Consider the following 18,247-nt stretch of genomic DNA (forward strand, 5'->3'; position numbering starts at 1 on the left):
TCACTTAACATATACAGTACTGTATATTACTGCAAGTATATTACTGGGTATTTTTTTATGAAGTACTGTACCTACAACTTAAGTCCAATTTTATACTAAAAAATGATCAACACAGCATAATTAATGTCCCAGAAAAAATGAAGAAACTTCAGATACTGGGGTCAGTTCCAGACCATTATCACATCACAACTGAATGAGAAAATGAAAAAAAAAACAAGATGAATCAAAAAGGGGGAGGGAAAAGAAAGTTACAAGACAGATAAAGGAAAAAAAATCAAAACGGGCAAGTAGTAGATGTAGTAAGCATTTTACATTAAATTCTATATACAAATTTCACGTTGCTCTTGAAGTGTAACTTGAGTGCCGCTGCACTCAAAGCCCAATAGCCCTTACTTTTTTTCTCTCTCTCTCTCTCTCTCTCTCTCTGCATCAGAAGCAACAGCAATATCCACATCAGGGATAGGGCAGGGTTCAACCCAAGGTAAGCCAGTCATAAAACTAGCAGGCCACTACTCTCAACACTGGTTCATGAAGGCTTAATAAAATGTATCCAACTAGGTATATTTCTATAAACTAGGGATGTTAGCATGGAGGAAGGCGGTTGCCACAGAGAGTTTTTATGGACGAAACAAAACACTTTCACAGCTGATTTGTGCATAAACTGTGGTCACAGTGGGGAAGCCCATGTTGACATCTTTATTGTATAGAAACATTTAACCCTTGTGGGATAAATCTTAAGATTGTATGGGCAAGTGGTGAGAGCACTGGCATGCTAGTCTTAGCATTGGCTTGCCGTGGGTTTGAACCTTGCCCGTTCCCCAAGCTACTCGTAATCAAATTATTGAAATTTTCACTTATCAGATGACAGCTTGCACATACTGCAATTGCATTTAAAGTATTTAATGATGCAATACATAAGTTATTAGTATTCTAATACACACACAAATAAACTTTACTTATGGATTGATTTTCACATTGATAAGAAAAAAACAATTTTGTAAATTTACACCATCACTTAGCAACCAAACCTAATGCTGCAAAAGTAACTTCTTTCTGTACTATTGCATAATGCTTAGTGTTATTTCAATTAGACTATTTGGCTAAATTTACTTGAAATTGGTCATAAGCAATTTTCAACATTAGATAATTATGTATTTACCATAAATTACTGAAAGTAAATCTTATAATTCATTAGTTTGTTTTGTATGCATAGGTACATAATTTATAAAAATTATCATCAAAATTCACATCACTGCCACAATTTTGAAAATTCTACAATCCTTTGCTGTAGATATTGCATTTAAAAAAATATATGCATATAGTAATCATTAAATTATTCCTTAATATTCTTAATACTACAGTACTTAACCATATCAAAAAAAATTATTACAGCATCTCTTACCTTATTACTAAAGTATATAAAACAACATTATCATAAGATGGAAAAAATACCAGTTCTCTATTTTCTACACCAAAGGAATTTACTGCTAAGTTATATGAACCATTTCTAAATTGGGTACTAAAAGCCACACAAAAAACTAAGAGTATAGCAAAGCATCTACAAGCTACAGTAATAACTACCTGGGCACACAACTAACAAGTCAGGAGCATGCTAGTGTCAAGCAAAATTCCTTTTTTGGAGTATGCACAAATCAAGTAAAATTCATTCTTGGAGTATTTAATCATGCAAAATTTATTTATGAGATATATGCATGAACCAAATTTTGTGAGTATACATGCATCAAGCAAAATTTATCATTCTCAGGTGTGAATGAAAACAAAAAATGTTCAAGCAGATGATAACACTTATCCCAATTATGAAATCAAACTTACCTATTTTAAGAACAGCCAAGAGATTGGGAAATTTAAAAAAAAAAAAAAATCAAATCAAATTGCAAAGGAAATTTTCAACTCGTTATACTTGTGTGGGACGAAGGCTGTAAATGAACGGGAGTGAAGAATTAGAATGCCAGCTTGTGCTGCTGGGTCTGGTGCAGTGCTCCATCCTTGAGTGGAGATGACCATACTGGTTGGGTCATTGGGCTAATCTGGAGGGGGGAAGGTCATTGGTCTAATCTGGGGAGGGGGGGGGATGGGCCTGCTCTGCATGGGTCAGTAGGCCTGTTGCAGTGTTCCTTCTTTCTTATGTTCTTATGTACTGACGGGAAAAAAAATGCCAGAGCCATAAAAAAAAAAAAAAAAAAAAAAAAAAAAAAAAAAAAAAAAAAAAAAAAAAAAAAAAAAAAAAAAAAAAAAAAAAAAAAAAGGATTGTGTATACCAAATTTTGGGGTTAGAGCTTAAAAAAATGGAAACCCTGTACGAGTGTACAACGGTAAGTCAAAGGTATGAAAAGGGTGCTATGCAATAAAATCCCCCCCTCCCTTTTTTTTTCCAACAGGTCGGCCGTCTCCCACCAAGGCAGGGTGACCTAAAAAGAAAATCCCCAAAAAAGAAAATACTTTCATCATCATTCAACAGTTTCACCTTATTCATATATAATCACTGTTTTTGCAGAGGTGCCCAGAATACAACAGTTTAGAAGCATATACTTAAAAAGATACACAACATATCCCTCCAAACTGCGAATATCCCAAAATCCTCTTTTAAAGTGAAGGCATTGTACTTCACATTTCCAGGACTCAAGTCCGGCTATATAAAAAACAGTTTCTCTGAATCCCTTCACTAAATATTACCCTGCTCACATTCCAACAGCTCATCAGATCCCGAATACCATTCGTCTCCATTCACTCCAAACACACACACGCATGCTTGCTAGAAGTCCAAGCCCACAAAACCTCCTTTACCCTTATTCCAACCTTTTCGAGGATGACCCCTACCCCACCTTCCTTCTCTTACAGATTTATATGCTCTCCATGTCATTCTACTTTGATCCATTCTCTTTAAATGACCAAACCAACTTAACAACCCCTCTTCAGCCCTCTGGCTAATACTTTTATTAACTCCACACCTTCTCCTAATTTCCACACTTCGAATTCTCTGCGTAATATTTACACCACACATTGCCCTTAGACAGGACATCTCCACTGCCTCCAACTGCCTCCTCACTGCAGCATCTACAACCCCAGCTTCACACCCATGTAAGAGTGTTGGTACCACTATACTTTCATACATTCCCTTCTTTGCCTCCACTGATAATGTTTTTTGTCTCCACATATTCCTCAACCCACCACTCACCTTTTTCCCTATCAATTCTATGGGTAACCTCATCCTTCATAAACCCATCTGGTGACACATCAACTCCCAAATATCTGAAAACATTCAATTCTTCCATACTCCTCCTCTCCAATGTGATATCCAATTTTTCTTTATCTAAATCATTTGATAACCTTAAAACCTTACTATTATCTATGTTCACTTTCAACTTTCTACCTTTACACACCCTCCCAAACTCGTCCACTAACCTTTGCAACTTTTCTTTATAATCACCCATAAGCACAGTATCATCAGCAAAAAGTAACTGTGTCAATTCCCATTTTGTATTTGATTCCCCATAATATAATCCCAATGAGCCACAGCCCGGCTGTGGCTCGTACGTAGGACTGCGTGCGGCCAGCAGTAACAGCCTGACTTATCAAACCGATCCACCGGGAGGCCTGGTCATGGACCGGGCCGCGGGGGCGTTGACCCCCGGAATAACCTCCAGGTAACCCCTCTTCCCACCACCCTAGCATTTACTTCTTTCACAACCCCATCTATAAATATATTAACCCTTAAACTGTCCAAATGTAGAATTAAGTTTTTTTCAACATTTGAATGTATAAAAACGTAGACTTTTTTTTTTCCATTTGAAAATATGTAAAAAAAAATGTAAATCTACTTTTGGAGCACTACGCATGTGAACGAAGATCTGTTTGGACAGTTTAAGGGTTAAACAACCATGCTGACATTACACACCCCTGTCTAAGACCTACTTTTACCGGGAAGTAATCTCCCTCTTCTACACACACTAACCTGAGCCTCACTATCCTCATAAAAACTCGTTAGTAACTTACTACATATCCCATATATGTACTTGCAACATATGCCACATTGCTCCCCTATCCACTATCATATGCCTTTTCTAAATTCATAAATGCAATGAAAACTTCTCTACCTTTATCTAAGTACTGTTCACATATATGCTTCAATGTAAACACTTGATCTACACATCCCCTACCCACTCTAAAACCTTCTTGCTCATCCACAATCCTACTCTCTGTCTTACCTCTAATTCTTTCAATAATAACCCTACCGTACACTTTCTGGTATACTCAGTAAACTTATTCCTCTATAATTTTTACAATCTCTTTTGTCCCCCTTCCCTTTATATACAGGAACTATACATGCTCTCTGCCAATCCCTAGGTACCCTCCCCTCTTTCATACATTATTCTTCTTTCTTCTTTGAACATACCAGCCGTATCCCACCGAGGTGGGGTGGCCAAAAGAAAAAACTAAAGTTTCTCCCTTTAAATTTAGTAATATATACAGGAGAAGGGGTTACTAGCCCCTTGCTCCCGGCATTTAAGTCGCCTCTTATGACACGCATGGCTTACAGAGGAAGAATTCTGTTCCACTTCCCCATGGAGATAAGAGGAAATAAACAAGAACAAGAATTAGAAAGAAAATAGAAGAAAACCCAGAGGGGTGTGTATATATATGCTTGTACATGCAGTATTAGAATGTGGGGCAGAAGTTTGTGGTTATAGGAGGGTGGGGGCAGGAGTAAAGAGGAGTGATTGGTGGAATGATGAAGTAAAGGGTGTGATAAAAAGAAAAAGGTAGCTTATGAGAGGTTTTTACAAAGCAGAAGTGTTATAAGAAGAGCAGAGTATATGGAGAGTAAAAGAAAGGTAAAGAGTGGTGAGAGAGTGCAAAAGGAGAGCAGATGATAGAGTGGGAGAGGCACTGTCAAGAAATTTTAATGAAAATAAGAAAAAATTTTGGACTGAGTTGAACAAGTTAAGAAAGCCTAGGGAAAGTATGGATTTGTCAGTTAAAAACAGAGTAGGGGAGTTAGTAGATGGGGAGATGGAGGTATTAGGTAGATGGCGAGAATATTTTGAGGAACTTTTAAATGTTAAGGAAGAAACAGAGGCAGTAATTTCATGCACTGGTCAGGGAGGTATACCATCTTTTAGGAGTGAAGAAGAGCAGAATGTAAGTGTGGGGGAGGTACGTGAGGCATTACGCAAAATGAAAGGGGGTAAAGCAGCTGGAACTGATGGGATCATGACAGAAATGTTAAAAGCAAGTGGGGATATAGTGTTGGAGTGGTTGGTACTTTTGTTTAATAAATGTATGAAAGAGGGGAAGGTACCAAGGGATTGGCAGAGAGCATGTATAGTCCCTTTATATAAAGGGAAAGGGGACAAAAGAGACTGTAAAAATTATAGAGGAATAAGTTTACTGAGTATACCAGGAAAAGTGTACGGTAGGGTTATAATTGAAAGAATTAGAGGTAAGACAGAATGTAGGATTGTGGATGAGCAAGGAGGTTTCAGAGTGGGTAGGGGATGTGTAGATCAAGTGTTTACATTGAAGCATATATGTGAACAGTATTTAGTGGCAAGAGGCGTGGAGTTAAAAGATAAAGAATCACACACAAAGTGGGAGTTGTCACAGCTGCTCTTTGCTGATGACACTGTGTTCTTGGGAGATTCTGAAGAGAAGTTGCAGAGACTGGTGGATGAATTTGGTAGGGTGTGCAAAAGAAGAAAATTAAAGGTGAATACAGGAAAGAGTAAGGTTATGAGGATAACAAAAAGATTAGGTGATGAAAGATTGAATATCAGATTGGAGGGAGAGAGTATGGAGGAGGTGAATGTATTCAGATATTTGGGAGTGGACGTGTCAGCAGATGGGTCTATGAAAGATGAGGTGAATCATAGAATTGATGAGGGGAAAAGAGTGAGTGGTGCACTTAGGAGTCTGTGGAGACAAAGAACTTTGTCCTTGGAGGCAAAGACGGGAATGTATGAGAGTATAGTTTTACCAACGCTCTTATATGGGTGTGAAGCATGGATGATGAATGTTGCAGCGAGGAGAAGGCTGGAGGCAGTGGAGATGTCATGTCTGAGGGCAATGTGTGGTGTGAATATAATGCAGAGAATTCGTAGTTTGGAAGTTAGGAGGAGGTGCGGGATTACCAAAACTGTTGTCCAGAGGGCTGAGGAAGGGTTGTTGAGGTGGTTCGGACATGTAGAGAGAATGGAGCGAAACAGAATGACTTCAAGAGTGTATCAGTCTGTAGTGGAAGGAAGGCGGGGTAGGGGTCGGCCTAGGAAAGGTTGGAGAGAGGGGGTAAAGGAGGTTTTGTGTGCGAGGGGCTTGGACTTCCAGCAGGGATGCGTGAGCATGTTTGATAGGAGTGAATGGAGACAAATGGTTTTTAATACTTGACGTGCTGTTGGAGTGTGAGCAAAGTAACATTTATGAAGGGGTTCAGGGAAACCGGCAGGCCGGACTTGAGTCCTGGAGATGGGAAGTACAGTGCCTGCACTCTGAAGGAGGGGTGTTAATGTTGCAGTTTAAAAACTGTAGTGTAAAGCACCCTTCTGGCAAGACAGTGATGGAGTGAATGATGGTGAAAGTTTTTCTTTTTCGGGCCACCCTGCCTTGGTGGGAATCGGCCAGTGTGATAATAAAAAAAAAGTTTTTATTGCATTTATGGATTTAGAAAAGGCATATGATAGAGTGGATAGAGGAGCAATGTGGCAGATGTTGCAAGTATATGGAATAGGTGGTAAGTTATTAAATGCTGTAAAGAGTTTTTATGAGGATAGTGAGGCTCAGGTTAGGGTGTGTAGAATAGAGGGAGACTACTTCCCGGTAAAAGTAGGTCTTAGACAGGGATGTGTAATGTCACCATGGTTGTTTAACCCTTTGAGGGTTTTCGTCGTACTGGTACGTTTTACGCGTAGGGGTTTTTGACGTACTAGTACTCATAAATTCTAGCGGCCTCAAATCTAGTGGGAGAAAGCTGGTAGGCCTTCATATGAAAGAATGTGTCTATGTGGTCAGTGTGCACAGTCTAAAAAAAATCCTGCAGCACACAGTGCATAATGAGAAAAAAAAAAACTTTGACCATTTTTTTTTAATAAATCAGCGACTTTGCAGTGTATTTTCGTACGGTATTTATTGTTGTATTCTAGTTTTCTTGGTCTCATTTTATAGAATGGAATACATATTACAGAAATTGAGATGATTTTGACTGGTTTTACAAAGAAAGGTGCCTTGAAATTGAGCTCAAAGTAGCAGAAATGTTCGATTTTTACCAAACTTCAAAAGTAAACAAATCGTGCCAAGCATGCAATACACGCAACTGGTGAGTCTAATATTCTTTCACAAGTGCACAAATAATATTTATACCATTTTTTACACTAATGCAGTAGTCTGCATAACAGTAAATCTTATATTTTTTGTGAAAATAAAAATTCAAAGTGGAAAGCAAAAGAATATAAGAGGGGACTTGAGACATGACTAATGACTAGAGGAAATGTCATTTTAGTGCCAGGAATGTCTTTCTTGTTTATTCTGGACCCTATTCCGAAATTGGCATCTTTTGAAATTTGTGTGAAATTGGCAAAATTGCTAAATTCTGACCACTGTACTGGATAGTTGAATTTCATAAATGAGTGGTTTCTTGCATCCATTCGATAGAAAAAATGGAGTTCTAGCGAAATATTCATGTTTTTTGTCGACTAGTACAGTGAAATTGGCCGAAAATGGGGCTCAAAGTGGGCAAAATCGCCGATGCGTAAACATCGCCGAGACCGCTAACTTTGTGAGAGCATAATTCCGTAAGTTTTCTATCAAATTTCAAACTTTTGGTGTCTTTATGATCGGGAAAAGATTCTCTATCTTTTCATAAGAGAAAATAATTTCTTTTTTTTTTAAATTTCGCCGACCCTGAGAACGAGTTTCAGAGAGGGCCTGTCGACCCTCAAAGGGTTAATATATTTATAGATGGGGTTGTAAAAGAAGTAAATGGTAGGGTGTTCGGGAGAGGGGTGGGATTAAATTATGGGGAATCAAATTCAAAATGGGAATTGACACAGTTACTTTTTGCTGATGATACTGTGCTTATGGGAGATTCTAAAGAAAAATTGCAAAGGTTAGTGGATGAGTTTGAGAATGTGTGTAAAGGTAGAAAGTTGAAAGTGAACATAGAAAAGAGTAAGGTGATGAGGGTATCAAATGATTTAGATAAAGAAAAAATTGGATATCAAATTGGGGAGGAGGAGTATGGAAGAAGTGAATGTTTTCAGATACTTGGGAGTTGACGTGTCGGCGGATGGATTTATGAAGGATGAGGTTAATCATAGAATTGACGAGGGAAAAAAGGCGAGTGGTGCATTGAGGTATATGTGGAGTCAAAAAACGTTATCTATGGAGGCAAAGAAGGGAATGTATGAAAGTATAGTAGTACCAACACTCTTATATGGATGTGAAGCTTGGGTAGTAAATGCAGCAGCGAGGAGACGGTTGGAGGCAGTGGAGATGTCCTGTCTAAGAGAAATGTGTGGTGTAAATATTATGCAGAAAATTCGGAGTGTGGAAATTAGGAGAAGGTGTGGAGTTAATAAAAGCATTAGTCAGAGGGCAGAAGAGGGGTTGTTGAGGTGGTTTGGTCATTTAGAGAGAATGGATCAAAGTAGAATGACATGGAAAGCATATAAATCTATAGGGGAAGGAAAGAGGGGTAGGGGTCGTCCTCGAAAGGGTTGGAAAGAGGGGGTAAAGGAGGTTTTGTGGGTGAGGGGCTTGGACTTACAGCAAGCGTGCATGAGCGTGTTAGATAGGAGTGAATGGAGACGAATGATACTTGGGACCTGACGATCTGTTGGAGTGTGAGCAGGGCAATATTTAGTGAAGGGATTCAGGGAAACCGGTTATTTTCATATAGTCGGACTTGAGTCCTGGGAATGGGAAGTACAATTCCTGCACTTTAAAGGAGGGGTTTGGGATATTGGCAGTTTGGAGGGATATGTTGTGTATCTCTATACGTATATGCTTCTAAACTGTTATATTCTGAGCACCTCTGCAAAAGCAGTGATAATGTGTGAGTGTGGTGAAAGTGTTGAATGATGATGAAAGTATTTTCTTTTTGGGGATTTTCTTTCTTTTTTTTGGGTCACCCTGCCTCGGTGGGAGACGACCGACTTGTTGAGAGAAAAAAAAAAAAAAAAAAAAAAAATATATAATAATAATAATAATAATAATAATAATAATAATAATAATAATAATAATAATAATAATAATAATAATAATAATAATAATAATAATAATAATAATAATAATAATAATAATAATAATAATCACTCTAAAAAGCATTAAATATCGTATAAAACGTTAATATAGACATCTTACTTAATCCATCTAAATACACTCCACAGTAGAATAAATTAACAAATAAGAGATGTGGTAGTCAGGCGACTTGTAGGACTTGTGGTAGCCGGGCAACTTGTAGGACTTGTGACGAAAACCAGACGCTTCATCTGGTTTGTTTACATTATGTGTGGGTGGGATTGGGAGGGCTGCCCTGCCTGGCTACCCATACTTCCCAACTTTACTTCATACAAATAAAACTCACCTCTCACCCTACATTAAGACTATAAATATTTTAAGGTAATTAATGAGTGTACTATATATGCATTTTATCGCTCTAGGAAGCATAGGTACAAGTGACCAGGCAGGATGCCATACCTCCCACATGACTTTCTACAAATAAATACCTTTCACCTCTCACCCTACATTAAGACCACAAATATTTTAAGGTAAGTAATGCATGTACTGTATATGCATTTTATCGCTCTAGGGAGCTCTAAGCATCGTAGTATAGTATGTGTGGGTGGGGTGGCCAGGAGGGCTACCACACCTGACTTTTTAGAGTAAATACTACTCACCTTTTGCCCTACATTAACACTACAAATATTTTGAGGTAAATAATGAGTGTACTGTGTGTGTATTTTACTTTTTAATGCCTAGTTCTATTGCTAACTTAATGTACGTTAAACTTGATATCTGGCATTTACATGCATTTATAAATGGAGAAAATGGAGTTCTGCTTTCCGGCAGTAGCCTGGAACCTAACCTGCCGAATAAGTGGGGCCCTAATGTATCTCACCCTAACTTCCTCCTCCCTTAATTTATACACTTTTACATCTCACTTACTTGTTGCCAATTTCCTTATGTCCCGTCTACCTCTTACTCTAACTGCAGCTACAACTAAATAATGATCCGATACATCAGTTGCCCTTCTATAAACATGTACATTCTGAAAACTACCCATCAACCTTTTATCCACCAATACATAATCTAACAAACTACTTTCATGATGTGCTATATCATACCTTGTATACTTATTTATCCTCTTTTTTCATAAAATGTGTATTATTTATTACCAAACCTCTTTTTACACATAGCTCAATTAAAGACTCCCCATTTTCATTTACCCCTGGTACCCCAAATTTACTTACTACTCCCTCCACAACATTTTTATCCACTTTAGCACTGAAATCCCCAACCACAAGTACTCTCATACTTGGTTCAAAACTCCCCATGCACTCACTCAACATTTCCAAAAATCTCTCTCTCCTCTACACTTTCTCCAGGTGCATAAATGCTTATTATGACCCCCTTTTCACATCCAACCCTTACTTTACTCCACATAATCCTTGAATTATTACATTTATATTCCCTTTTTTCCTGCCATAACTTATCCTTCAACATTATTGCTACTCCTTTAGCTCTAACTGTATTTGAAACCTCTGACCTAATCTCATTTATTTCTCCCCACTGAAACTCTCCCACCCCCTTCAGCTTTGTTTTACTTAAAACCAGGACATCCAGCTTCTTCTCATTCATAACATCCACAATCATTTCTTTCTTATCATTTGCACAACATCCACACACATTCAAACATCCTACTTTGACAGTTTTCTTCTTTTTCTTTTTAGTAGGCTATACGGGAAAAGGGGTTACTAGCCCATTGTTCCCAGCATATTAGTTGACTTTTACAACATGCATGGCCTACGGAGGAAAGATTCTTATTCCATTTCCCCATGGATATAAAAGGAAAAGCAACAAGAACAAGAACTATAGTGGACCCTTTGTTTTTGTCGATCTTAGTTATCGCCAACTTTGGTTTTGGCCTGCTTTTCTTGTCGATTTTTGGCTTTAGTTTTCATTGATTACCTTAGTTTTCGTCGATCCTCCAGACTTGGAAGACCAATTGTCTAAGGAATTCAGTTTCGTAACACAAGTTTTTGCCTCCAAACACCACTCCTCTCCTCCAGCCCATGGACCAGCAGATCATTGCAAACTTAATAAAACTGTACACCAAAGCAATGTTTCAAAGTTGCAATGACATAACCTCGGACCCTGAATTGACCCTAAGTGTGTTCTGAAAGAATCACCTCAGTATCTTCCACTGCATAGGCCTTATAGATAAGGCTTGGCAGGGAGTGACTTCCAGGATGATGATCTCTGCTTGGAGAAAATTGTGGCCAGATTGTGTCCAAAAGAAGGATTTTGAAAGGTTCGAGACTGACCCTGTCGATCCTACACCTGCTGTGCAATCAATTGTGGCATTGTGGAATTCCATGGAGTTGGATGCAAGTTTGATGGATGTGGAAGAATTGGTGGAGGACCACAATGAAGAGCGAACCACTGATGAGCTGCAAGAGCTTCATCTGCAACAGCAACAGACCACAACTGAGGAAATTGCTTCAGAAGAGGAAGAGAGATGGAAGAAGGTGCCTTCTTCAAAGATTAAGGAGATTTGTGCAATGTGGACTAAAGTGCATTCGTCTGTGGAGCAACATCACCCTGAGAAAGCTGTTGCAATCTGTGCTGGTGACTTTTACAATGACAATGCCATGTCCCATTTTAGGAAAATCTTAAAGAGATGCCAGAAACAGACCTATCTGGACAGATATTTTGTGCAACAGGGGTCCAGTGACTCAAGCTGGTCCTAGTGACACTAAAAAACAAAGGAGGGAAGTGACCCCAGATAAGGACTTGGTACCTAGTGTCCTCATGGAGGGGGATTCCCCTTCTAAACAATAACCTATCTTCCTTCTCTCTTCCTCCCTGCCTTCCTTCCAGCAACAACAGCCTTCAAAAAAGGTAAGTGTCGTGTTTAATGTTCATTCTTTTGTGCAGGTGCATGGCTGATGGCTCTGGAAAGGATTAAATGTGAAAACCAAGGGTCCACTGTATTAAGATAAAATCAGAGAAAATTCAGACGAGTGTGTATACATAAATGTGTACATGTATGTTTAGCGTCGCCTAAGTTTAAGTAGAAGTATCAAGACGTACCTGAAATCTTGTATGTTTATGAGACAGAAAAAAAAAGAGACCAGCAATCCTACATCATGTAAAACAATTACAGGCTTTTGTTTTACACTCACTTGGCAGGATGGTAGTACCTCCCTGGGTGGGTGCTGTCTACCAACCAAGTCAAAATAACTTATTTTCATGTTTCAATGAGTATTACATATTAAAACAGCTGTAATATCATAAGATTTCCTTGTAAATGATTTCCTTGTATATGATCTTGAGGGTTGGAGAGAGGGGGTAAAGGAGGTTTTGTGGGCGAGGGGCTTGGACTTCCGGCAAGCGTGCGTGAGCGTGTTAGATAGGAGTGAATAGAGACGAATGGTATTTGGGACCTGACGATCTGTTGGAGTGTGAGCAGGGTAATATTTAGTGAAGGGATTCAGGGAAACCGGTTATTTTCATATAGTTGGACTTGAGTCCTGGAAATGGGAAGTACAATGCCTGCACTTTAAAGGAGGGGTTTGGGATATTGGCAATTTGGAGGGATATGTTGTGTATCTATGTTATGTGCTTCTTAACTGTTGTATTCTGAGCACCTCTGCAAAAACAGTGATAATGTGTGAGTGTGGTGAAAGTGTTGAATGATGATGAAAGTATTTTCTTTTTTGGGGATTTTCTTTCTTTTTTGGGTCACCCTGCCTTGGTGGGAGATGGCAGACTTGTTAAAAAAAAAAAAAAAAAGATCTTGAGGGTACACAGGCATTTATGGACAAAATATATAATGTTTATATAAGCCAGGTTAAGGCTAGTTTGTTGAAAGAATAATGACCCAGGATATTGCCCTTGAATCTATTTTTTTTTAACACGCCAGCCATCTCCCATCAACGTAGGGCAACCCAAAAAAGAAGAAACACTTTCACTATCACTGTCTTGCCAGAGGCAAACTGATACAACAGTTCAGATGTCTTCCTCTTACACCCAAACTGCAAATATCCCCACCTCTCCCTCAGAGTGCAGGCACCGTACTTCCCAACTCCAGGACTCAAGTCTGGCTAACTGGTTTCGCTGAAGCCATTCACAAACATTAACTTGCTCACATTCAAATTGCTCATCAAGTCACAAAAACCATTTGCCTACCCTCACCCATGTCTGTTGGATGTCCAAGCCTCTAGCATTCAAAACCTCCAAGTCATCCTATTTTGCTCCAATGTCCAAACCACCTCAACGCCTCCTGAGCCTTCTGGGTAATACTTTGGCAACTCCACAATTCCTCGTTATCTCCGAACTCTGGGTTCTCTGTATAATAGTCATACTACACACTCCCACCAAACATGACATCTCTACTGCCTCCAGCTTCTCACCGCAACATTCAAAACTCATGCCATACACCCACACAAAAGTGTTGGTACCACTCTACTCAGGTATATTCCTCTTTTTTGCCTCCATGGACAAAGTTCTTTGTCTCCACAGATTCCATAATGCACCTCCCACTTTTTCCTTTTGTCAGTTCTATGTTGTGTTCATAATAGTTCCTGAAATAAATTTCTCTAATTGTTCTTCTCTTTAGTAAGCTTAAGCTTCTAAAATAGAAGAGAATTATTCTCTTCAAATATACAAAGGAAGTACTTAAAAAAAATTTTGAAGTAAACTTTTTTTGAAACAGTTAGAGCATACATTATGATGGGATAAGAACAGCAGCAATACCAGTGGGTGCAAAGAATTTTGTGTTTACAGGGATTCTATTAAATAAAGCTGTCATGCAACACTTACAAACCAATGCACTTGCACACACACCATTTTGCTAGGTTTTTATGTTGGTTAGGGCAAGATACGATTACAAATTTAACATTTACACATGACACTGATGAGGCATCTGGCAATCTCTGAACCATTACTTAATATTTTGACTGATAGAAAATGCTACAGTGGCTAAATTTAATTTGACTTTTGTGTAAAAACAAGAAATACTTTACTGTGTAAATCATCTTGTTTGCAATGTATGTGATGTGCATGTGTTTTAATAAATATTTGAGAAAAAGCTATATCTGCAAATTTCACAAAATTATTTTATTCCCTGAAAGTCAAGTATAAATTGGCTAAGTCTGTGAAATTTCCCAACATCATGCATCAAGTAGGTATCACAATGTTGAAGGATAACAGGTGATAATCCTCATCCTCATTTAATCAAATATCTGGGCTCACTTCCCTTTACATACTGTAAAAAAATATCCACAATCATAATAATGAGCATTTTTTAATGATCATTAATTTTATATGGAAAACTAACAAAATTTAAACTTTAGTGCCACCCAAAAGATTATGAGGTACTATCTTCTGTTCTTCCTCTTACTCATGCCTAAGAACCCTTAATTGGTCAAGCCAATAATCTCTTATGTAGGCCTGGGGGTGGATATAATACCAAATAAAAAACCAGCTCAAACATCTACGTTGCATTAAAAAACCAGACACCTAGAGGGAACGGTGGGAAGGAGTACTTACATCAACCTCTGCCTAAATTCGTCCCAGGGAATTTACGGGGCACAAAAACGAAAAAAGAAAGAAAAAAAGGATGAGATGTCAACATAAGATTCTACTACGGATACTGGGATGTTGGGACACAGAATAACAACAATTATTTACTTACAATGCCTATATAATAATGTGTACCTTGAGCCAAGTGGGACTCTTCACTCCTATAGTGAGTAATATACAATATTAATGTTGGAGTGCAGAATTCTTGCTATGCATGGATAATGTATTATTTTCCCTTTGAACAGTATCTTTAAAACACACTTTTAAAAGGATTAATACGTATTTTAATAATTAATAAATTTCATGCTGGCCCAAACATCATGCATACAATAAATTCCTAAGTTCACACAAAGATGATATACAATGTGGAGTTCCTCTAAGTGTGGCCAGATATTTTTAGTGTAAAATCTTAATTAAAATATATTGGAATAAAATACCCTGACATCTTTCAGGTTGGTCAAGTTTCTACAACTTTTATTTAAATATTACAGATTTGTCATCCATACAACATATACTTTGTTTTAAAAGTGAACATATCAAATAAAGCCAGTAACAGAATGACTAAAATAAAATGTTAACTGTGCATTTGAACTATATTCACACAAGACAAAAATAAAATATATAAACAGTATTTCTCTGACCTAGTAGGCTCATCTAAACCACACTCATGAGGAGCAGTTTGAAAGTTTAATAAGTGCAAATTATCATGCTGCAAAAATGTTAGCTTTTAATTGATAGAAATGTCTGCTTGATATATTAATTCATTCTACTTCACGCTTTAAATTCTCCCTGAAATATTTATTTATGCAATAAAAAACTGCCATCCAGTCTAGAATTAGCCTGAAGCACTTTAACAAATAATATGGACAGCATATTGATGGCAATTCAGCAAACTTATTGTAAAATAATCAAGCTCCATGACAGATAAACATTCACAATCAAGCTTGTCTATGCTGCAGTAGTGAATCAAGCAAAATAATGGAATGCATATCTAGTGATTCAAATATGAAAAAATCAAGAAGCAATACTCAACCTGCTTGTCACAAGTGAAAGTACTGGGTTCAAAATGTAAGATCAACAATCTGAAGACAAGTATACCTATGAACATGTATGCGATTTATCATCATTTACACACTTCCTGAATAATACTCCCTTCCAACTTACTATTTTAACTACAGCAGCCTAAATCCACCAAAACCAGGCGATTCAGAGAAGGAAACACATTCACCATCAATAGTTCTCTTGCAAGAAATGAATGAGTATTGCAATTTAAATGATCCTCTGATTCTCAACATCTTTACCCATCCTAAGTTTCCATTTGGTTACTTCTGTACACAAGCACCAGTATGGAACCCACACCAGAGGAAGCATGTTAAGAAACTAGAGAAAGTGCAGACATGCAACAAGCCTAGTTCCAGAACTGAAGGGTATGAGGTACAAAGAGAGGCTAAAGCAATTTAATCTAACAACTCTGGAAAACAGAAAACTTATGGAAGACATGGTAATACAAAATGCTATGAGGAATTGATAGAGATAGTCTGTCTGAGAGGCAGGAAACAGGTTCTCAGGGCCACAGATGGAGGTTAGAGACAGACGAGTCATAGGGATATAAGGAAGTGTTTATTCAGTCTCTGGGTGGTCAGGAATTGGAACGACCTTAATGAAAAGGTAGTGGAGGCAGACTCCAAACAGCTTTAAGAATAAGTACAATAGGGCCCACAAGGTTAGGAGAAAGTGAATCTGGTTAGTGGTAAATGGAGAGGCAGGGGCAAGAGCTGAAACTCAACCCCTGCAAACCAAATGTGTGAATACATATAGGTTTTTGCACAACTTTTTCAATCACCCATAAGGCAAGTATCCATGTTTACATCAATTAAGGCAACTAAATTTTTTCCAGAAATTTTTTTTCCTCACAAAGTTACCGAGACCCAAAGAAGTAAACACATTTATCATCATTTGTTCAACAGCTGTCTTACCGGATATGCAAGGACATAATAATTCATGAGCATGAGACCTACATCATCCCTACCTAACCTTCAGTACAAGGCACTATACTTCCCACCTCCAGAACTCAAGTCTAGCTTTCCTATAGATTTTTCTTATAACTCTAGAAACTATCTCGTCTACACATCCTCTACCAAATATTATGTAAAAACTTGTTGCTCATTTATCCGACAAGGCCAATTTCTTTACCATTACCCTCTCAGTTCAAACTATACCATACACATTTCCAGAAATATTCTTAAAATGATACAAGGGTAATCTACTTCAATTTACTATCAATCACTTGGGACCTCATTTATCCTCCAGTCATACACACACATTCTTCACGGCAAATACACAACTGTCATCACCACCTTGTAAACAACTGAAAATGTAAGTGAACCCATTTCCATCCAATGTATACACAGCAGAAAGAATCTCAAGTTAACATTAATGAGCTATATCACTTCACAGGTTGAGTAAGCTTGACATATGGCATTAAAAAGAAATTCAGGATTACCTTGAAGCGGATAACATCTTCCATGCGCGCTGTTTTGCCATCTGCCACGCATGACTGGAAAAAGGAGGGTGCAACCGACACACCTAAGGCCTCTGAAGTCATCCCTGTCTGCGCTCTACCTGCATTCATGGCTATCACTCTGTTGCAACAAGTATTCAGATATTATGCACATTTCAGACCTCTAAAGAAATTATTGGCAACAACTTCACTTTCAGGCTAAAACAGAATTACATTTATCTTGTTTAATAATTTAATAATTAATAATAATTATATTTCCATATTTGGCCACCCTACCTCGGTGGGATATGGCCGGTTTGTTTGGAGTGAGATTAACAAGTTAAGGAAGCCTAGAGAACAAATGGATTTGTCAGTTAAAAATAGGAGAGGAGTTATTAAATGAAGAGTTGGAGGTATTGGGAAGATGGAGGGAATATTTTGAGAAATCGTTAAATGTTGATGAAGATGGGGAGGCTGTGATTTCGTGTATAGGGCAAGGAGGAATAACATCTTGTAGGAGTGAGGAAGAGCCAGTTGTGAGTGTGGGGGAAGTTCGTGAGGCGGTAGGTAAAATGAAAGGGGGTAAGGCAGCCGGGATTGATGGGATAAAGATAGAAATGTTAAAAGCAGGTGGGGATATAGTTTTGGAGTGGTTGGTGCAATTATTTAATAAATGTATGGAAGAGGGTAAGGTACCTAGGGATTGGCAGAGAGCATGCATAGTTCCTTTGTATAAAGGCAAAGGGGACAAAAGAGAGTGCAAAAATTGTAGGGGGATAAGTCTGTTGAGTATACCTAGTAAAGTGTATGGTAGAGTTATTATTGAAAGAATTAAGAGCAAGACAGAGAATAGGATAGCAGATGAACAAGGAGGCTTTAGGAAAGGTAGGGGGTGTGTGGATCAGGTGTTTACAGTGAAACATATAAGTG

The 18,247-nt window shown here is 38.1% G+C and overlaps 1 protein-coding gene across 1 annotated transcript in view; it reads right to left on the reverse strand.

Annotated features, from left to right (window-relative positions):
• The window catches only part of RhoGAP71E (Rho GTPase activating protein at 71E), a gene marked incomplete in the record, with an annotated part of 184,455 nt that overhangs the window by 86,268 nt on the left and 79,940 nt on the right, over window positions 1-18,247 (reverse strand). Inside the window, 2 exon segments of the mRNA XM_070086688.1 lie at window positions 14,785-14,796; window positions 17,321-17,459. Of these exon segments, the coding sequence (XP_069942789.1) occupies window positions 14,785-14,796; window positions 17,321-17,459 (151 nt within the window).

Source organism: Cherax quadricarinatus, chromosome 19 (assembly GCF_038502225.1).
Source record: "Cherax quadricarinatus isolate ZL_2023a chromosome 19, ASM3850222v1, whole genome shotgun sequence".
In the NCBI taxonomy this organism is placed as follows: domain Eukaryota; kingdom Metazoa; phylum Arthropoda; class Malacostraca; order Decapoda; family Parastacidae; genus Cherax; species Cherax quadricarinatus.